This window comes from Theobroma cacao, chromosome 9 (genome assembly GCF_000208745.1).
Source record: "Theobroma cacao cultivar B97-61/B2 chromosome 9, Criollo_cocoa_genome_V2, whole genome shotgun sequence".
Classification (NCBI taxonomy): Eukaryota; Viridiplantae; Streptophyta; class Magnoliopsida; order Malvales; family Malvaceae; genus Theobroma; species Theobroma cacao.
Genome location: NC_030858.1, coordinates 37,622,814 through 37,644,798, shown reverse-complemented (window position 1 = coordinate 37,644,798; position 21,985 = coordinate 37,622,814). Strand labels below are relative to the sequence as shown.

General features: G+C 34.1%; 3 protein-coding genes and 1 long non-coding RNA gene across 13 annotated transcripts; 2 read left to right on the top strand and 2 right to left on the bottom strand.

Annotated features, from left to right (window-relative positions):
* Positions 1,809-3,868, bottom strand: LOC108663308. The gene is made up of 5 exons (XM_018126948.1): positions 3,698-3,868; positions 2,859-3,041; positions 2,679-2,771; positions 2,457-2,576; positions 1,809-2,312 (listed from the first exon to the last, which is right to left on the bottom strand). Exons 1-5 carry the CDS (start codon positions 3,866-3,868, stop codon positions 1,809-1,811), a joined length of 1,071 nt encoding a protein of 356 aa, XP_017982437.1.
* Positions 4,930-8,990, top strand: LOC18590920. Of its 7 annotated transcripts, none has more exons than XR_001929172.1 (11): positions 4,930-5,002; positions 5,682-5,756; positions 6,273-6,374; positions 6,530-6,591; positions 6,813-6,878; positions 6,976-7,069; positions 7,243-7,344; positions 7,467-7,603; positions 7,708-7,798; positions 7,925-7,989; positions 8,972-8,990. It is a non-coding gene; the product is annotated as an uncharacterized LOC18590920 (long non-coding RNA). The 7 variants fall into 7 exon arrangements; XR_001929171.1 differs by having other exon boundaries at positions 8,965-8,983; XR_001929170.1 differs by lacking the exon at positions 8,972-8,990 and adding an exon at positions 8,571-8,711.
* Positions 10,848-14,234, bottom strand: LOC18590918. Of its 3 annotated transcripts, none has more exons than XM_007016745.2 (7): positions 13,837-14,234; positions 13,697-13,752; positions 12,256-12,790; positions 12,038-12,175; positions 11,858-11,961; positions 11,520-11,777; positions 10,848-11,429 (listed from the first exon to the last, which is right to left on the bottom strand). In XM_007016745.2, the coding sequence occupies exons 3-7, from the start codon at positions 12,307-12,309 to the stop codon at positions 10,976-10,978; spliced, it is 1,008 nt and encodes a 335-aa protein (XP_007016807.2). In that variant the 5' UTR covers positions 12,310-12,790; positions 13,697-13,752; positions 13,837-14,234; the 3' UTR covers positions 10,848-10,975. The 3 variants fall into 3 exon arrangements, with proteins under 3 accessions (XP_007016807.2, XP_007016806.2, XP_007016805.2); XM_007016744.2 differs by having other exon boundaries at positions 12,256-12,317; XM_007016743.2 differs by having other exon boundaries at positions 12,256-12,312.
* On the top strand, positions 18,040-21,974 carry LOC18590916. Of its 2 annotated transcripts, XM_007016741.2 has the most exons (10): positions 18,040-18,236; positions 18,359-18,409; positions 19,145-19,261; positions 19,432-19,878; positions 20,034-20,473; positions 20,631-20,730; positions 20,933-20,992; positions 21,092-21,181; positions 21,264-21,383; positions 21,460-21,974. In XM_007016741.2, exons 1-10 carry the CDS (start codon positions 18,189-18,191, stop codon positions 21,766-21,768), a joined length of 1,782 nt encoding a protein of 593 aa, XP_007016803.2. In that variant the 5' UTR covers positions 18,040-18,188; the 3' UTR covers positions 21,769-21,974. The 2 variants fall into 2 exon arrangements, with proteins under 2 accessions (XP_007016803.2, XP_017982114.1); XM_018126625.1 differs by lacking the exons at positions 18,040-18,236; positions 18,359-18,409; positions 19,145-19,261 and adding an exon at positions 19,290-19,345.

Genomic DNA, 21,985 nt, shown 5'->3' with positions numbered 1-21,985 from the left:
TTGACTCCATAAAGCAGACGGAGGAGGAGGGAGCACTTCCCAGCTGCTGCTATTAGATTTCAGGACCTCGAAAGGGGAAGAAGATTTACGGCCTTCAACGCCTGTGGAAAGCACGTAGATGTTACCCGCAAGAGAGAAAACGAAAGGCTGAGGCTTGTAACTATTCAGAGCAGGACCAGGCTTCCATTCATAACCTCCATCGGGCAGCTGCGGCTGAGTTGCCACATCGCAAAAGTAGACGTCGGTGAAACCATCACGATAACGAGGGCGGCCGCCGATCATGTAGAGCTTGGACCCCGACAGGGTGCAACCGACCTTGTTATCAAATCGCGGGACGTGGAATTTCACGAAATCGAAATCAGTAACGTGGTAGACCGAGGCACCCCTTGGATCCGCGAAGTAGACCTTCAGTATGTCGTTTCCTCCCATAGCGAAGCACACAACACCGTCCTTGCACCACTTGTCCCACGCATCGCTCGGTAATTTCTCGACTAGTAAAGGCCCCATGGATGCCGGATTGCATTGGATGGGTTTCTCAGGAACCGGCTCAATCTGAGCGAGCTGAGAATAAAAATCATCGTCAAAAACTGAATCATAATCAATAACCTCTAAAGGCTCATTCAAATGCTCTAGACTTAGAGGCTGTGCAATCTGAAAGCATGGAAAATCTGACATTGTTTCAAACCCTCAATTCCTGAATTGATGAACAGAAATCCCTAGCCGATCTCTGTCCCCTTTTATAGATATAGATAGATATACAGATTTTAAATAGGAGAAATCCTTGTCCGCCCGATCGCCCGGTTAACTATTGAACGGATGATATAGTGCCAGCTGTACCGAACCTTTTTAAGTTATTACGAAAGAGATAAATATTTAGCGGGGTTGAAAAAATCTTATTTAAATGTATGCTTCAATACAAGAGTTTAAATTAAAATATGCATCTTGTACCTGGCTTGTCAGACTATTTGATTTGATTTAATTTTTTTTGTTATAGATATTTATATATATTTAAAATCTTTTTTTTGAATGTCTATTGTATTAAAAATATAGTTGATTAAAATTTTGTTAGAAAAAATTTTATAAAAAAATCAGAGTGAAGGAAAAGGATTATATAATATTTTTAAAGAATGCATTTTAATCCAAATAATAAAAAATGTTTTCAATAGTTTATCAAAATAACATAAATATTAATCTTTTTTGTAAAATATTTAACACGAAAAAAATTTCATAAATTATTTTTCGATTACCAAACAGACTAGTGGTTCAATGGGCTACTATGCTCAAGGAATAGAGATGTCAATGAGTAAAGTAATCTCTAATTTTGAGATACCTGAACCCAACCATGATTATTGAATGAGATATTCGAACCTTACAAGCATCTGAATATTTTTAAATTTTTTTTTTGAGAAAGCTAGTTCTTTTATTAAACTGAGATTATTCGTGGAATACACACTCCCAACATATTATACATTAAAAATTTTCTCGCTCCAGGAGGAGGGTACTCAAAAAGAACATAAGAATTTACTGAATCAAAACCATAATTGGCCATGAAATCCGCCACCATGTTACCCTCACGGTAGATGTGCACTAGTTGTACCTCCCATTCGTTCTGCGAAAAGCCTTTTATTTCCCATATCAAGTCCATATTCGTGCATGTTGTTATCCACAATTTGTCTTCCTGGTATAAAGCTTGCTTGTGGTTCTGCCACTAAAAAATTAATCACTGATTTAAGTCTATTAGTAATAACTTTCATTAGCACTTTAAATGCAACAGGAAGTAAACTGATGGGGCGAAAATGAGAAATAGTTTATGGGGTAGATATTTTGGGGATTAAAACAATAAGTGAGCTGCATATATTATCACCAATATCCCTACCCTCCATAACATGTGATACATACTGGACTAGACTCTGGCCAACTGTTGCCCATTGAGATTGAAAAAATAACGCACGTAGTCCATCTAACCCGAGAGCTTTCAGAGGCTTCATTTCAAATAATGCATCATACACCTCTGTACTTTCTACTGGTCTTACTAGCCTTAAATAGTCCTCATCACAAAGTGTAGGAAATGCACCTTTGATAGGATGGGATGGCAGTGGCCCAATATCTTTCGAATACAGCTTCTGAAAAAATGCAACTGCTTGTGATTGAAGTGTCGACTGATCCTCACACCAATTCCCATGCTCATCTTTTAGCCTCACTATCTTTAGTTTATTTTTTCGTCGAGCCACCCGAACATGAAAATACTTGGTATTTGCATCCCCAAACTTAATCCAATCAGTTTTCGCTTTCTGCATCCAAAAAGCCTCCTCCTATTTAGTGACTTTTATATATTCAATTCTCAGATTATTCTCCAACTCTCAAAGATGTGGAGATTGACGATGTTCCAATGCTTTTTCAACACCACCTAAATGCCTCAATAAATTCCTTTTTTTGTGAAAAATATTCCCAAAGACTCTCCTATTCCGTTGGCAAGCCCTATTGGTAAAGTTTGCTATATCTGCAACTAGATTATCCGAATTGTCCCATGCCTGCTGAACAAAACTCCCAAAGCCCTCAGGAGTCAACCATGCAGACTAAAAGTGACCGACAGGTGATGATTGACAATCATAATGTTCATCTAACACTACAATAAGAGGTCGATGATCAGATTACACCCTAGGTAAATGATGAACTACCACCTCCTGAAATAGAAGCCTCCATCCGACATTACAGATGGCCCTATCAATCCTTTCTGCCACCAACCCTCTTTGCCAAGTGAATTTTGGTCCCTTATAACCCAAATCCAATAATTCAAAATTAGCTATAAATTTTTAAAATTGGGTACAGGGTCGGCTTCCTGTCAAAGAACCTCTTGCCTTCTCATGCTCAACGAAAAAAGCATTAAAATTGCCTATTAGCATCCATGGTGTTTCAATTCCCCTAGCAAAAATAGATAATTCCTCCCATAAATCACGTCTGACTGCTTTGTTGGGACTACCATATATTGCTGACAAAATCCAAGTGGATCTCGCAGGATACTCAATTGACATATGAACACACTGCCAATGATTGCAAATCACTGAAACTTGAATATCATCCTACCAAAGAATCCAAATCCCTCCAACAAAACCAATTGCTTCCACTCTATGAGATATGGCAAATCGTAGACGACTGATTATTCTACCAGCCATTCCTCCATTCACTCGAGGTTCCACTAGCACTAAGATTGAAAATCTTTATCGTGCAATCCAATCTTTCATTACTGCAACAAAATCATTATTTCCTACACCTTGACAATTCCACATAAAAACTTTTAGGCTCATAATAAACTAATAAAAAATAACTGATGAGTTAAGAGTTCAAAGAACTCTCATTATTGCCCTCTCCCATCTTTCCATTCATCATAGTTTGAACAGCCAAGTCTCCCCTCGTTGACCCAAAGGCCTCATCTGTCACTAGTTTACTTAGCATATTCGTAGAAGTTGAGGTTATTACTCCCTTTGCTCTTGCTTTCTTTTTGAGTGAAATTATCTGTGGGTGAACACTACCCATCTTATCAAGTGGCTTTTCTTCCTTCTTCGCTATCTTTATGCCTCTGACTCTCTCAACTGCACTTTCTTCTCCAGTTAGTGGTTTTACCGACCTAGTAGTAGTGCTACTGTCTATACCTCTCTCGCTTAGTACAACAACTGAATGTTTTAACAGGGTCAAGTACCCCCTCATGGACCTCACGGTCTACTCGTTTCTGTTCGCCACTAACTTCATTTGAAACTATTTGAGTTTTCCAATCCTCCACTACACTCTCATAAACGCTTTTTTCCTCAAATGATACCTCATTGGGCTGTTCCATCACAGTGCCTGTCATAGTTTTTTTATGAACCTCCATGTCCGCTTTCCTACTGGTAATAATTTCATTCATTGCAGTATGCCCTGTTCTGTCCTTTCCAAGAATCATATCAATTTCTTGGGTATCCACCTACGTAGTTGATTCGTCATTGGGCTCATGCTGCAGTATTGTAAATCTAGAGTCATCCTTGACATGGTTGTTTGCCATTGATGCCATTTTGTTCCTCCCATCATAACCTCTTGGCTTTTTCCTACTAACCAACATCCAAGGGCCATACGGTGAAGCCTCATGCTGCTGTTCATTTGTTTGTCCTTTTTCATTTGTGTTAGCTAATCGAGTAGCTTCTTTATGGTGGCATTATTCTTTGACATGTCCATCCATTCCACATGTATAACAAATTCTAAGCACCCTCATATTCAACCTTCTGCCTTCTTCCTTTCACGTAAACTAGCGGTACTAGTGGCTTTGTTAAATCCAACTCCACTACAATTCTTGCAAATTTTCCTCTCTTTTCTGAGCATGTGTTATAATCAATTTTCAACAGACGACCTAAGAGGGCCGTCAATCTTCTTAGCACTGATTTGTGGTATAAATGGAGCGGCATCCCTGGGAATCTAACCCAAGATGCCACTGCAGTCAGATCATTTGTACCCTTTACATAATTCGGTGCCCATGGTTGAACAAGCAAGTAGCTACCTTGTATCACCCAAGGACCATCTAAAAGAGCCCTCAAATAGTCCCTTTCCTCCGAGAATTTCACCAAAAAACAATCATCATCTAAATCAACTACTGAATATTTGCCTTTAGGATTCCACAATAAGACGATTTGGTCACACAGCAATCTGTAAGATATTGATCTCCCCAGCATTCTAACAATAATTGCTCTGCTCCATCGTTTGACAAGTTCGTCGTATTTCTTGTCCGATATTTCTAACGCAGGAAACCCATCAACTATCTTTTCTCAAAAATCCCCCCTGTCGTCCTCCAGATCTTCCCTGTTTTCCTCCTCGTTTTCGGAAAGATCAGTTCGTTCAAGCACCATATCCTCATCAGAGAATAAGTCACCTTATGATAAAAGAGAATCTCCTGCCGAGTTCATCAATGCTTATTTTGTTCTGAGGGATTTGGTAATTGAACTTTTTCTTCGTGGAGTTCAAAGGCGGATCCCTATTGGTATTTAATACCTTTTTAATGTCTTGATTTTACTTTTAAGGCTTTAATATGATCAGGATCCTTTTAGATTTTGAAGTTTGGAAATCCTGCTGTCCTTGAGACTTTCTATGTCTTTATGTTGTAGTTGTTTCTATAGTTTTTAGTTTCAGAACTCTTAGTTGGTATGGTGTGAGCATGATAATTTATCATTGTAGATGCTGTGTTTGAAGTCGTTTGAAGAAGGATAAGGATTAAGTACAAGAAGTAGAAGGAAAAGAGGGAAACTCCTCTGTTTCTTGTCCTTATTTTTGTATTTTAAATCCTTACTGAATAATTTGTGCAAATATGTTATGTGGAAAACAAGACATGGGAAATTAAACTTTAATTTCCGTGTACAAACAGGACAGAAGCTTAAATTTCGTTTGCAAGCTTGATCTTTATTTATCTAAAAACGGCCAAGGGCCAAAACTAGTGGTAGCTTTCGTAACTGGCGGGGCCCGAATAACTAGGTCGGTGATTTGTTGTATTTTGACAATGTTTGTTTGGACATGTCATAGAAATTCTTCATGTACCAACAGATAGCTCCCTTTTAGTTTTATTGGAAGATTAAAGCTTCTATTTTGTTGTGTGATTGCTTTTTTGATATATACTTGCTAATTTATCCTTAATCTGTTTCATGGATTTTTTTTTTTTGATGCAGTTATAAAGCATGGGTTTGTCTTTTAGGTCAACAGTTGTCAGAAAAAGGCATCATAATGGCATGCGCAGAGTACATGTGAAATATATCCCTTTAAGGCAACATTCTTGTAGAACATGGCAATATTTTGCTGGATCAATACTTAATTATAATTCTTGATTAAGTTCTCTGATTCGCATGCTACTACTTGCATTAACTTGTATTTTGACCTCCATATTGTATGCTAAAGAGAATTTATAACTGTATACTAACTACTATTATAAGCTGGCCTTTTAAGCATTTTGACAATTACGTGTAGAAATCTTCATGATTTAATAACTGCAAAATGTAAACTATTCTCATCTTTTATCACCAGCTCGGCTCATGTCTTAGTAGATGTTATTTACTGATTTATTTCTTGGTTTGTTTAGTTTTAAAGTTCTTGGTGGGCAATTATTTGTCTATTCGGGCATGCAATGATCTTATAATACAATTATTTGCAATGATCTATTAGTTGATTGAATTTTGGAGATTTAGCTTAATTGATGTTAAAGATTGATTAATTTTGGGTGGAAAATATGCAACAAAACTTTACTTAATTTAACAATTCCGCAGATAAAGCTGTTGAGAAATAGGAGAGAGATTCAGATAAAGCAAACGTGCTGCGACATTGCCAAGGTTCTTGGGACTGGTCAAGAAGCTACTGCTCGAATTTAGGTATATCTTTACTTTTTTCTGTTTATTAATATTACTTAATGAAGTGCGTATAGGTTTTTGATCGTATGAATTTTACCTTTTTTAGAAGATAATTCATATTTACTGAAAAAGTAGCTGATAGTTATGAAGAGGCAATGTTTGGATTTACATTTCAGGTGGAGCATATACTAAGGGAAGAGAATATGATGGCTGCACAAGAGATCCTTGACCTGTTTTTGTGAGTTTATTGATGTCGGTCTTGGAATTATTTATGCCAAGTAAAGACATTGTCATCTTTATCTCTAATTTACTCTTTTTTCTTTAATTTAGTGTATTCCACTCTGTATTGCCTCATTCTGTCTAAAAGCTTATCGAAGGAATGTGCCTTGCTATTATTGTGATAGTACAAGTAATCAGATCAATAACATTGATCATTTATTTTCTATTTTTATTATGCAGATCACTGACTCATCCTTTCTTCTCTATTCAACTTTTGTAATTGACGCTGGACATGGTTTTAACAAAGTTTGTATTCTTAATCGCTCAATATACTGCTAAATTATAAAGGATAAGAAATGATAAGCCCAATAATTCCCTTTGTTGATGTTGATGGATTTTGCAGGATAAGTTGCGCAATAAATCCTTTATAATCTCTTCATTTTCATCATGTGCATGCTCGATTCTTTCTTCAGCAAGAGCTTTAAAGCCGCTAAAGGGTAATTTTTCATTTAATTATTGAACTTGAATTTTAATTTAGTAGTAAAATTATTTGTTTATGTGATTATTAGTTGATCGAATTTTGAAGATTTAGTTTAATTGATGTTAAAGATTGATTAATTTTGAGTAGAAAATATGCAATAAAACTGTACTCAATTTAACAATTCTGCAGATGAAGTTGTTGAGAAATAGGGGAGACATCCAAATAAAGCCAATGCGCGACGACATTGCCAAGCTTCTTGAGACTGGTCTAGAAGCTACTGTTCGAATTTTGGTATATCCCTGCTTTTTTCTGATTATTAAATATTACTTGATGAAGTGCGTATAAGTTTTTGATCATTTGAATTTTGTCTTTTTTAGAAGATAATTAATATTTACTAAAAGGGTAATTGATAGTTAGGAATATGCTATGCTTGGATCTACATTTAAGGTGGAACATATAATAAGGGAAGAGAATATGATGGCTGCACTGAAGATCCTTGAGCTGTTTTGTGAGCTTATTTTTGTTCATCTTCCTATCATCGAGACTCAAGGTTTATTTCTTTAACTTTCTGCCTTTTTTTATTTTTTCTTTAATTCTTACATATTTTGAATTTGCATTCCAATTGCTTTGGTTCTGAATCAGTTTGGTGGGCAGAATTTTGCAATGCAGGTAGGTGGGCAATGTCAACTTTGCATCAAATTTTGGTTGAAGAATGGGGTCGAACTTTTGTACAAGGGGTTTGGAGGTTGAGTGATGGGTGTTATATTTGTTTTTTTCATTACATTGAAATATTATAGAATACATTTCTCATCAGATTAATAACTTTGGGTTTCTTATAATTTATTCTGCTGTTCATTTTGCAAATAAACAGGGCTAATGGGGAAATCACTACTTCAATTCCAATTCACCAAAGGAGATGTTCTTTCACCTCTCAAGGTAAGGATTCTCCAAGTAGTAGAGCTTGCAAATTTTGGGTTTTTAGGAATTGTATTTGTTCTTCTATTATATTGAACTTTTGTAAATACATTGTGAATGGTAGTTAGGGAAGCATTTTTTTTATTTAATCATAGCTATTTATACTTATTATTCTCTTCATAATTGGAAAACTCAAACAAAAAAGAGATTAAGTTTTCAAGTGATTATAATATGCATTTTCATAATGTAAAAAAATTTCAATTTTTTATATATTTGTAAAACATAAATTTACTTTATATATATGTGTGTGGATGAATGTTCATATATATTCATATTATAATGGATATAATGAAATTGTTGGGTTTTCATGTGTTGTAACATATTATTATTGTAAATCCTAAAAAAGAGGGTATAATTATAAAATGCACAGGGGGCGATAACTTTTATACGATTTCATTTAAATGAAGGTGGAGAGGTTTAGTATTTACCGTATTTTACGTATATACAATTTAATTTAAATGTTTTGTTTATGTTTGATTTTTCTGTTGTTTTTTAAAATTGATTGAATGATAAGTTGATGAAGGTGAAAATTATTCTTGTAGTTTGTTTCAAGTTGATGGAGATAGTTTTCGTTTTAACTTTTGTGAATAAGATTTATTTTGTTCTTAATTTGTACTGTTAGTTGTATGAAATGAAAGGTCGAATTAACCCAAACTTAAAGGATGAGCTCGCACTTTTTTATAGTTTTTTTTTTAATTTTCTAATTTGATTTTTTAAAATGCTAGGTGAATTCTTATCTTTTTCAATTATTGGTTTTGGCTTTTTTTTTTTTTACCAAAATGACTTATTGAGCTGGTACATTTTTACAAATTTCAAGTTATACTTTAAAAGGATTCTTTCTCTTAAATTTCTTTTTTTTTTTTGTTTGGAACAATCTTTCTTTTAAATTTTTATGATACGAAACTTACATTAATTGCTTTTTTTTTGTTTGTTGAGTTATAAGAGGAAGATTTGTGTTGGTTCGAGGAAGGGTGTTGAAGTTTTTTCCATCAGTTGATCGGAATTTATTATTAAATCTAAATTATTACAAATAATTTTATTTTTGTAAATTGAATTTTAATTTATAAATAAATAATTGTATTTTAATTTCTTTAAGCAGTCTACAAAAGTATCACTAATTTCAATTTTCCTAATCAATTTGTTTGTAAAACTTAAGACACTTGCGATGATTAGAGGTAAGGAATACTCTAAACCATAGATTTCCTCTCTAATCCATTCCAAGAAAAGAAAATTCCTCTAATCAAATTAATACCCTCCTTGTATCATTCTATTTATTTGTGTTAAAATTTTAAAAAATAATGATTAAAATTAAGTTTGTTTGATTAAAAAAATTAATAAATGATAAACATAATGAAACTGAGAGTTGATGAAATATTATCATTTTAAAATCGGATAAGGAGATAGAGCTCTCAGTGTTAATAATTCCATTTTAAAAAATACAAACTATGCATATATGTATATTCGTTGCTACGATCAACCAGGAAAGTAATTTATTTTTTATTTTTCTTGGTTCTTTTTCTCACTTACAGTAGGGGTTTTTGCTTCAACTTGATGATGGTCATCACTCCAAAATCTGAATATTGTGCCTGCCCAAAGGTCCCCATGGATAGAGTGACATATCAATAATATCCAAATATTTCTATTTCTCTTTCTCTTTCATATTGCAAACTCCAACAGCAAAAGGTCATCCTCTCTGCCACAAGTCATCGGATTTCTTGGAAGGTTTCGGGCTTGCATGTCAAGTTAATATATTGGATTATAATATGCAACTAGTAGTTAATCAGGATCAAAAACTCCAAATCTATTTGTCTTCTTTTTTAAGTTAAAAGCATGATTTACAATTGAGATTTAACTACGCTTTTTTAAGTGATTGGCATATTCTTGAGGCGTTCAAGCCTACTAACGCTCGTCTGTTTGCAAGATTGTGACTATGGCCGATTCTATGCTGGCATCTTGGTAGCAACTGAGTTTAAAAGTATTGTTTTTTTGTGGCTTTAATCGTTAGTAAGGACCACATTTCCTTCTATAAGGCGCAGTTTACTGTGGGCAAATTAAAGAACCCAATCTCGCTTTTCTTTTTTTACTGAATTTCCAATCTTTTCTGCTCCAAAAGAATGGGAGGATAATTGGATTATTATGTCACTTGACATCTCAACTCACCTGGTCAAAATGTAACGCTTAAATCAGTAATCAAATATTAGGATCGTTTTGGTACATGGATAGAAGTATGAGGCTAGTAGGCCACAATTGAATATAGTGTTAGGTTGATGATAAAGAAATTAGATAATGTCGCATGTGTTGGCATTACTAAATCATCAATGAGATTTCAGTATAAATTGAGATTTAATTTTCTTATATATGAGATTGGAGAGAGAGATATTAACTTAACCATTTTAGCAGCTAGACATCTGCAACTATGCTGGTGGTACAAGTACAAATACAATAAGTTGATTGTGATGCTAATACCCATCTGAGCTTAATTAGGAAAAAGATTCAAAAATCATCTTATTCAGATGTTTCAGGAAAAGCCTACAAGAGGCTGGAATGATGGATCCAAAGTGCGTGTTACTCCAAACAGATTGATCGAATCTCTCAAACATGCAAAGCCATACATGTCCAAGGCTGATTCATCAATAATCTCACAGAACAGTAAACAAAAAAATGAAGACATACCAGATTCACTTCACCACAATGACTCTAAATCAAGTCAGAGCCTCCTTTTGCATATTACAGGGTTACTATTTGATTAATTTAAATTACTTCTAACTTTCAAAAAAAAAAAAACATTATTACATCAATCACTCAAAATATCCAAAATAGAAATGAAGAAATAAAAGTTGAATATTTAACATGATAATAGTATTTCACACTAAATAGAGTAGCAACATATTTGAAAGTAAACAAATCCTAATAACTACTACATACTAATAACAACTTGAAAATACAACTAAAAATAACTCTTAAAGGCATTGTAGTAGAAGAGCTTTGAAACAAGCTGACATAGAAATGTGGGATATAATATATAAAAAAAGTTTCCTATCTCAACCACAAATGACCCCATCGGCCTCTGTTTATATAGTTCAGACCATCGCTCGTAAACATGAACGTAGAGGGCTCTAAGAAACATTATAAAACCAGCACTAGTATCACTGTAAGTCCGGTAATAAAAAACTGCTTCAGCAGCTCCAAGGAATGCACCTTGCTGGTACGAAGGTTGACCACTCTCGTTCTCAAACATTCTTATAATATCATCCTTCCATTCAATATTTGGAGTCAGTCCTATTAATATCAGAGTGTCTGTTGGCTTTACTTTCATAGCCGTCCGCAAGTTCATTATCACTTGTTGAACCTTAAAGAAGTTCCACAGACAGGGATGGTTTATTAAAAACCGTCTATGATTCCTGAAAAAATAATTGTAAAATCATTTAATTGCTAAAAAAAATAATATGAAAGATAGATAAATATAGTTTAAAAGATGAAGAAGACATTACCAGAACAGCTTGTATTCCGTAAAATAAAACATCATGTGTTGCAGAGCCAAAGGGATGCTCTTCCGCTTAGAACCACATAAGCAATGAATGATGCAGATCATATTCATTAATACCTTCGTATAGCTGCTTTTGTTTTCACATCTCATTGCTTCAGCCCTAATCTCAACCTCCTTATCGTTAGCATAAATTTGATTGATGCTAACATTTGGCCGGATAACTTGATGACTCATGTCATTAACCAGTGAGGTGGTAATACCTCTTTCAAGAATAAAACAAAAGATTATCAATATATATTTTTACAATTATACATACTAAACTTGACAAAATTTATAGCATACCTTATAATATTAGCACCTAGTTCTGATAACTTCCAACCACGAGAATTTCCCATTGCAACAGGTGTTACTATTAATCCCAGATACTGTGTAACTGGTTGCATTTCCTAAAAAAAATATAACCCATTATAATTTTAACAAACATAAATCTAATTATTTAGTCTTAAAATATAAACAACTTACTGCTGCCACTGCTGCTGCTTCTGCTTCTACTTCTTCTTCTTCTAAGTCATCCTCCTTCCAAATATGAACATCATTTCTATTTTTTTTCAAGTGATTTATAAACTCTTGTCCCTCTTTCTTAATATTGTCATCCAAATTCTGAAAATAAAAAGCATAGTTGAGAAATACAGTGAATATCCTAACTTAAAAGAAAATTTTCAAATTCATAATAGAATTACCTTTTTCAATAGGGCTTTCAAACCCCCTTGACGTGATGAAGAACCACCAGACATTATCTACACTACAAAAGATCAAATTTAGCTAATGGAGAAATAAATAATCAATGCAGTTGTTGAGGTCAATGCAGCACTAAGAGAAGGAGCTCATGGTGTAGTGGTTGGACGTGCTGCATACAACTACCCTTGGCAGACTTCGGGACATGTTGATACTGCAATATATGGTCAACCAAGCAGTGGTCTTACACGCTGCGAGATCCTTGAACGGTATCAAGAACATGGCGACTCTGTTTTGGGAAGAAATGGAAATAATAGACCAAATGTCCGAGAGGTGGCGGAGCCTCTGCTTAACCTTTTTAACTCAGAGCCTGGAAATAGTCTGTGGAAACGCAAAGCTGACTCTGCTTTCCAGCATCGCACGACAATGAAATCCTTCTTTGAGGAAAGGCTTGTGGCAATGCCTGATTCAGTCTTGGATTCACCTATTGCGGGGGTGCCATCTGGCCGTGAAGATCTTTGTGCTAATGTACAAGATTTACTGCCACCCCCATATGATGTAAGAGAACAAGAAGCAGTGTATGCTTAGATTTATCATGTCCTAAATTTCTTAGTTCCCAATTGATAAATCTCAAATTGCAATTCATTTTTTTGGAATACAAACTAATTGGTCCCATGTTACAATATGTATCAAAACATATAAATGGTTAATTTAAAAAAAATTTGCTGTCATTCTTTATGGTGATTAGAATCACTTGGACATGCTCAGTCACTGGTATCTGTGTTTTGTTTCACCTCCCCTGCTGCAGTCAGTTTTCTATTGCTAGAGTGTTGTTGAGCATGCAGCAAAGTTGTGGTAGAGCCTATGTAAAAGTTGAACTATTGTAGCAATATTTCATGACTGTAGAAAGCGGAAAGACTTTGCATTTCAAAAAAAAAAAAATTTACACAAACATGGTACATCAAAACACACCAAACTTAATGCAAGGATAACTTTGGCTGCCCAGGTATGAAAAGTTTGCAATGAACTGTGATCGTTGAATCAAGCATGCTCTAGGCTGGAATCTAAGTTTTTGTTTTTGTTGACCTATGTTGGATTGGATTGGATCGGATCATGTGTTCATTTTGGAGCTGATTAACTCTCTAATTACTTTTGATTTCTAGTTGTCAAAGTTCAAGCTGTTTTGTAACAAGCTTAGGATCTTTTGTTGCACATTGTCACTGTCTGGATGAGGCTTTCTTGTTTAGTCTTTGCTGCCAAAAGCTATGTTGCGCAGCTCTCTTTAGCAAATTGTACAGGGTAAAACCCCTCTTAAAGCTAGTTAAATAAAAATCCATCCCAAACAGCTCCTCTAATCTTCTAAAAGATGGAGCAGAGCAAAACAAAGCAAAATATATGGAATGCAGCAAAAATGAAACCAAAAACGCACAAGATTAACGGCGTTACCTTCAGGAAAATTTGACCAGGACAAAGTAGATGGATGAAAAAATGAACTAGCTTTTCTGGAGAAGCAGAGCAAAATGAAGCAAAATACATCAGAAGGCAGCAAAAATGAAACAAAAACCACAAAAGCTCAAGGGCATTACCTTGAGAAAAACTTGACTGAGACAAGAACGGACGATAAGGGAAAGGATGAAAATTTTTTTGTCCTGCAAGCGCGTGTGGACGACTCCTTGCTACCCGAGAAAGAAAGAAGATATGTGACTTTGAAAGAGTTTATGGGTCGTCCCCTTACTCTATTCCTTCAAGGAAGAGCGGGACGCCTTGGCAGCGGCAAAGCAAGATTTCAAGAATCGCCTAAGGGTGAAAATGGTTAATTCGGTCACGTGAAAGTGAGCTTTCTTGTTTCTGAGAGAAGATGAAAATTTTTTTTTGCTGCAAATGGTTCTGGGTTCTCTGTTTGAAAACCAGGCATCAGTCCGTACAATACGTGGACCAACCCCCATGGCCCCAATGCAGATTCTGCAACTGGAATGATCAGAGGTATAATAACTACCAGCAAGAGGATCTTTCTCTTGTTTTTTACTAAGGTATTTAAAGCTGAAAATTTAAATTTAAAATCACTTGTTAATTTTTTTTTGGAATACTTGTAATTTTTTTTAAGGGCTACTCACTTCTCAATTAAGGAATTAGTACTTTTAGATTTTGAATTGTAATTTTTTTATTTTTATTATTATTATTATTATACTCAAGATAAGATAAGAATGAATTGAGATAATATTTAAGTATATTAATTTTTTTTATTTGAAAGAAATGTACTAATACTATGGGTTTTTGATTATAATGAAATTGTTTGTATTATTTGGTGTATTTATTACAATATGGATGTGCTATCTAATTTCTTGTGGACGTGATTTTTGAAAAGCTATTCCCTGTTGATGGGAATTTTTTATATTTAGATTTGAATTGTAATTTAATTATTATTATTATTATTATTATTATACTCGAGATAAAATTGAATTGGGATAATATTTAAGTATATTAATTTTTTTTATTTGAAAAAAAATATACTAATACTATGGGTTTTTGATTATAATGAAATTGTTTGTATTATTTGGTGTATTTATTACAATCTGGATGTGCTATCTAATTTCTCGTGGACGTGATTTTTTGAAAAGCTGTTGATGTCTCCCTGTTGATGGGAATTTTTTATATTTAGATTTGAATTGTAATTTTATTATCTATTATTATTATTATTATAATACNAAAAATTTTATTTATTATTATTTATTATTATTATTATACTCGAGATAGGATTGAATTGGGATAACATTTAAGTATATTAATTTTTTTTATTTGAAAGAAATGTACTAATACTATGGGTTTTTGATTATAATGAAATTGTTTGTATTATTTGGTGTATTTATTACAATATGGATGTGCTATCTAATTTTTTGTAGACGTGATTTTTTGAAAAGCTATTGATGTCTCCCTGTTGATGGGAATTTTTTATGTTCTTGGAGGTGTCGAGATGAGTAACAACTTTTCCAGATTCCTTTGGTGATTTGCAGTAAGTTTGATGTTGTGATTGTTATGTCCCGTGAGGTCTGTTTTGTTTATCTGGTTTTATGTTGCGAGTTTTTGGGATGAGATAATGAGGCTTTAAATGTTGGGCACATGTTTGATGGATGGTGGGGGTTAGTTTTTGAGTTACACGTTGCGTTCTGTTCTTTTGATTTTTGTCAGGGGTGAGTGATTTGGACTGCGTAGACAGCTGGTTATTGGTTTGTCGTTATCCAAAATTGGAACCCTGCACTGGTTCTATGGTTGCGGACATGTTCTCCTTTCCTGTTTTATCAACAAAGTTTTTGTTTTAATTTTTTTTAAAAATAAAATAAAAGTGAGGGATCAAAATTCATAGATGACTAGAATATGCCCATCAATTTAAAATAATTTCTTGAAAATATGATCCAATGGGTCATGGATGAGAAGGCCTAAAATTTGCAAAAAGATTATGTGACTTGATTCTTTCCAATACTGAAAATAATTTGCAGGAAGTTTTGCAAGTTCGAATTATTAATGGTGTCAAATATATCGATCAATTAATTTATTAGTAATTATGATTATTCACAGAATTACTGATGAAATATATGTCAATAATGAGTCTTGGTATGAAAAGAATTTATCAACCAAGTATTCCGTCAGTGGAGTGGATGAGAGTTTTCAACATTTACCAACAGAATTTTCATTGATAATTTCATGATAAATTAAAAAAAGCTTGTACAAACTTTTTCCCTATTTCTCCCTAACCATAGCTGCTCTCCCTCTCCTGCAACCCTTTGCTTCCCTTCACCGCCACCAACCAAATCCAGCTTCCCTAGGTTGACGTCCATCTTCCTTGCATCTCTTTTTTTGTACTTTAATTATATAAATTAGTAATTAGAAAGGGTAAGTTAATAATTAATATTTTATAATTTCAGTTAAATTATTATAATTTAAGGCTATAAAATAATAATAACTTTTGCTAAATTTTAAAAGATATTTTAAATTAATTGTTATATAAATTAATAGCTAATAACGTTAAATTAATTGTTAATATTAAAAAAATTATATAATTAGTACTATTGTTAAAGCATAAAAATGCCATAATTTAATCACAAAAAATAATAACTTTTCTTAAATTTTCAAAAGATGTTTTAATTTAATTATTATATAAATTAATTGTTAATACCATTAAATTAATAAGTAATAATATATAAAAATACGATCCATTAAATCGATAGACTTGAGTTCCATATCAATAACATCGTATCTTGACATCGGATGCATTCGGACACCGTCAATTGTCCAGCTATTTCTTTTTTTTTCTCTTTATTTATTTATTTATTTTAGTTTTTTAGTTTAGTTTAGTTTGATTTTAACCTATTAAACTTAATCATGTTTGTCTGATTTGATCCAAGTTTTTTTGTTTACTAGCTTTTGGCCCTGTTTTTGGGTCAGGTACTGAGCTTCATGATTGAATTTATATCTGTCAAAATGGACTTGGCTTATCGGATCGATTTATTTTTTATTGAATATGAGATAAGTTAGGTTTGAAAATTTAAATTCATATTAAAATCGAGCTTAAATGGGTTAATTCATCAAATCAGTGGGTTGGGGTGAGCTAAGGCGAGCTAATCCCGTGAGTTAAAAAAATAATAATTTTAATTAATTTAAAAAATTTCTATATTTAACTATATAAAATTAATAATTTGATTACCGATAATACTACTTATTTTATGTCAACAATTAATTAAGAATAAAAATTATTTACGACATTTGAATTTTAAAAAATATAAAATTAATATTTGAAAATATATATTATATAAATTAATATCAAACTTTCAAATCATGTAACGTTTTTTTTTATCAATTAACAATGTTAACTCGTTGAGTGGTTTATATAATATTTAATTAATATAATCACATTATACATGTCATGAATTAAAATAAAATAATTTTATTTTATATAAAAAATTTCATATTAATGTCATTTGACATTCGGATACTCACCTCTTTAAAAATGTAAGAAAAAAAATTGTCTTGTTGAAATGTTTTGGCCTTGCAAATATACTTGTGTCTAAGAGAACACATAAAATTTTAACCCACCAATTAGTTAAGCATCAAAATCAATGGACTAAGATTTTGATAATAAGATTCATTAATTTTGGAAAAATAAGACTCCTAACGAATTAAAATATGTTACTTGTCATATAGTATTTCGAAAATATTAATAAATGTCTCAAAATAAAATTACACAATCTTTACTCTTTTATTTTATTTATTTCATTGATAACAAATGTTATTAACGATATAATTATCCTTGCTATATACATAAAATTTGATGCGATAAACTTACTAGATACAACAAAAATGGATAACATTAAACAATGTTAGTTATTTTATAGTATTTTCTCAAATACTACAAGACAACAAGGTAAATATGTAAGAAATAGAATGCGTGTCAAAAATAATCATTGCTTAAATAACAAATTTTAATATGCTTTGAAGTAATTCACTTGGGCAGTATCATTACTCTTAGAACTTTTTACTATTAAAAATGCTACTTAGAGCCATAGATTACGAAACACCTCTCAACTAGAAGGTATAACCACAAGGTAATCCTCCAAAGACCAAGATTGCAAGCTACGTCAAAGCAGGAAAAAAGAAAGAAAAGAAGCCCGTTTCTGCTGTTTTCTCTGCATGATGTCCCACCCTGAACTGAGACGGTTAGCCCAATCCCTGAACCAACCGCACCCCTGAAAGCTCCTCCTCATCTTCTCATACACTATATTTCCACACTTAATACGTCAACTGCAACAAAACCAACAACCCAGCCACTCTTCCTTTGGCTCTAAGCTTTGGTCTACCCCCCAACTCACAGCTTGATCAAAATCCTGGTCACCCCTGGTTTTAATGTTCCATTTCCAGGCATTGGTGGGGCGTCTTGAAGGCATTCATGGCGAGCCAGGGCGATTTGTCGGTCAATAACATATCGTTGGAGATTGTAAGTTTGGCCTGTTTCATTGTTTTGGTGTATATATGCTTCTTGAATATTGAAAACTAAAGCAAGAACAAAGTAACTGTTATTCTAGTCTTTCTTTCATCTGGTTTACCTTGTCATTGCAGAGAAGAAAGAAGCTTAGTGGACAGCAAAAGAGAGAGGCACTTGAAAGAGAGGTATGGGGATGTTCTTCTGTCATTCTCTTCCATTGTACTCTATGACTACCATGCATTTGGAAGAATGAAAATGTACATTTGAGCCTATGACTAAGAACTGCATACATCCATAGGTGATGGGTCTCCATAAATGTTTGAGTGCAACTGTGCAATAAATTAATCATTTATGGCTAGCAGAAAAATTATCAGTAACCATATGATTAAGTTAGAGTTAAGTTAGAGATGGCTCCAACTTAAACAAGCTATATATATATATATATAGATATGATTTAAGAATTCATTGATCAGTATTAGATTTAGAGTATATCTGAGCATCATGGTTTATTGATTTTTCACTTTAGAACTCATAGTTTAGTTTTCCCCAGAAATCATATGATGATTTTCTTCTTAGGTACTCAAAGGTATTGTAAGCAATATCATTTCTTTCTCCTAATTAAAGCAATATTAGCCCATGGATCCTGTTGGAATTAGTCTTAACTTAATCAAGAAGGTTAGACACAAGTAAAGCCATTTTAGTTAGCAAGCCAGAGAAATGTTAGTTTCAATTACTTTAGAGCTCTGGTAAGGATTCAAATGTCTAACTAGGTATTAGCAGTCTGTTGTTGTTGTGTAAATTATGACATGTTATGATTTAAAGATATGTAGAACCTTTTGCCGTTTCTGTCAAGTTTTCTTTGGGTTGGCAGCTGGAAAAATATGAATGAATGATTTTGTTAATGATTTTTCCATTTATAGGTCTCCATGCTTCAAAAAATGCTAAATCAAGAAGAAAAGATGCATGAGATTCTGACACGAGTACATCAACAAGAGGATGGTTCTTCCATCTCTATCCCAAATTTTCTTCCTCCAAAGGTAAGAAAAGATTGGATGCTGCTTTGAATTAATCCAAGGCACTTGTGCATGCTTTGAAGGGTGGTGATCTTCACCATATGCAATGTAATCTTCTTGCTATTTCATTGAACATACATGTATAGAGAACTGCATTGAATAACCGACCTATCCATCTTTCCTGAATTTGACAGATGAAGGAGCTCTTAGCAGAGCTGGCTATGGTTGAAGGTGAGATAACTCGTTTAGAAAGCCAAATAAGCCAACTTCAACTTGGTCTGACGAAGGAACAGGAAGTCACCAAGGAAACAAAATCAAAACAATGGCAACCTGGGAGTCTAATGAGTCACCTTCAGGGCCTTCCATCCAGTACATCTAACCAAAACCCCATAAAGCAAGGCGGCCAAGAAAAGATGGCTTTCGAGACCAAGGCTTTGCATTTTATAAGCAAAGCTATTAAAGGCGATTATTCTCTAAGTGACTTCAGTCTAAATGAGAGAATGGGAAACTCAAGAGTGCTTTCTGATCAGAAAGAAAATCAGTACCAAGGGGAGGTTAAATTTCAAGAGAGGATTCCAAGGAAAAGTGGTTTGTTGAAGGCACCTTCACCTTTGCGAGACCATCGATATTCATCACCTAAGGTAAGTCTCCAGTTTTCCTGTCCTGGCCTCCTTAGATTCTGTTAAGCTTGTAGTATTATATCTTGTCAAATGGCATTATAGCAATGAATTCTGATAATGAAGAAAGGAAGGTTTTATGATTATGAGTTTGTATATCCTGAATTTTCTTATTTCAGCCAAGGGAACGTATATCAGAGTCCAGTTGGGACCTCCCGCCAAAATCTCTATCTAGTACACTTCTTTCAGACGAGAACAGTCAGAATTGGCATCCCAACAAACTATCTGAGAATATCATGAAGTGTTTAAACTTTATATTTGTCAGGCTACTTAGAACATCAAGAGCAATGGAACTGGAGAAGTCAGGACCCCTTACCAGGTCTATGAACACTCCCTTAAGCTCAAGAAGCTTTAGGGTGGAAAACACCCTAAATCCGAAGTCAAGTCTTGCTTTACAGAAGGAATCAAGGCAACAAGATCCATATGGTATCTTCGATATGGAAGAGTCTATTCCAAGGGACATTGGCCCTTACAAGAACCTGGTCGTATTCACATCCAGCTCTATGGACCCAAAATGCATTTCGAGTTCAAGTTCTATTCCTTTACTTAAAAAGCTAAGGTATGGCGCAAGAACTTCACAGGCACGGACGGGATACATCTGTCAAGTTCTGATGGACATTCATATACAATTTTCAGAATTGCGTTTAACATCACCCCCTAAGCAAGAGAACAAAGAAGAGACAAATTCTGATCATTTCTCTGTTTTCCATCTGCAGGGTCTTTATGAGCAATCTCCAGAAGGTGGATCTGAGAGCGTTGACTTACCACCAGAAATTAGCATTCTGGATCAACATGTACAATGCCTGTATCATGCATGTATAGTATGGAAAAGAAGCTATTTTTTTTTTCCTTTTGTTTATGCCATCTTGAGAGAGGTCTTTGCTTGATGATTTGTGCTTAATCTTACACTAATCGCAGAGCTTATATCATGATTCAGGGTAGCATTACACACGTTCCACTGCTGCCTTTTTATTGAAACTCCTCACGATACATATGTCTACTTGTTTTACTATTACAGGGTTATCTACAATATGGTGTGCCTAATACTCCTGAAAAATTTCTGACGCTGATGAACAAGGTACATCCCGAATTAGTTTCCTGAGTGTTTCTGTATGGAAGTGGAATGTCCATAGATATCAGAGTATGGCTTAATCTTTGACAAAATAAGCTATGTCAGGCAACTCTTAACGTTGGAGGCAACACAATAAGTGCTCAAGCAATGGAACACTATATTCTGAGGAAACCAGCACCTTCCAACATCAAAGAGGTACATTTTACTGTCCCTATGCTCGATAGAGGTACTGTCTTTGGTTCTACTTTGACAGTCTCACCATGATTTCTCTTTTAAGGCTTATCAAAAGGGCGACAAGGAAGACCAAGAAGCCATTGTCCGCAAAATTTATGGACTCGAGTTAACGGATCCGAATGTCACATTTGCTCTGTGCTGTGGAACTCGATCTTCTCCAGCGGTAAGTTTAGTTGATCAAATTTGGAACTCTTCCATAGCAAATCTACCTGCCCCTTGAGATAAATTTTCCTTGACAGGTAAGAATATACACCGCTGATGGAGTTGCAGCTGAACTGGAGAAATCAAAACTAGAGTACCTGCAAGCTTCGGTTGTGGTGACCAACACAAAGAAGATCGCATTCCCTGAGCTTCTGCTCAGAAACATGTTTGATTTCGCAATGGACATAAACTCATTGGTCCAGTGGGTATGCCAGCAGTTACCTACATCTGGGTCATTAAGGAAATCAATGGTGGACTGCTTCAGGAGCCACAACAGTGGCAAGATATCCATCGGCGTCGAGAAAATACCATACGACTTTGAATTCCAGTATCTGTTAGCAATGTAAACAAATTGTTTTTCTTTTTCCAATTTTCCTTTTGTTTGGCATGAAAGAAAAGAGAAAATTTCTCATTCTGGATTTCTGATCAGAATTGTTTGAGCAAATAATTGCCAGTTAGACTCTGGCGTGTTCGGCGATGTTATCAGATGAAGCTATCAAACCCACTCGTGTACCAAGAATTCGAAAATATTTTCATGGTCTTCGGTTACTACTGCATTCCCAT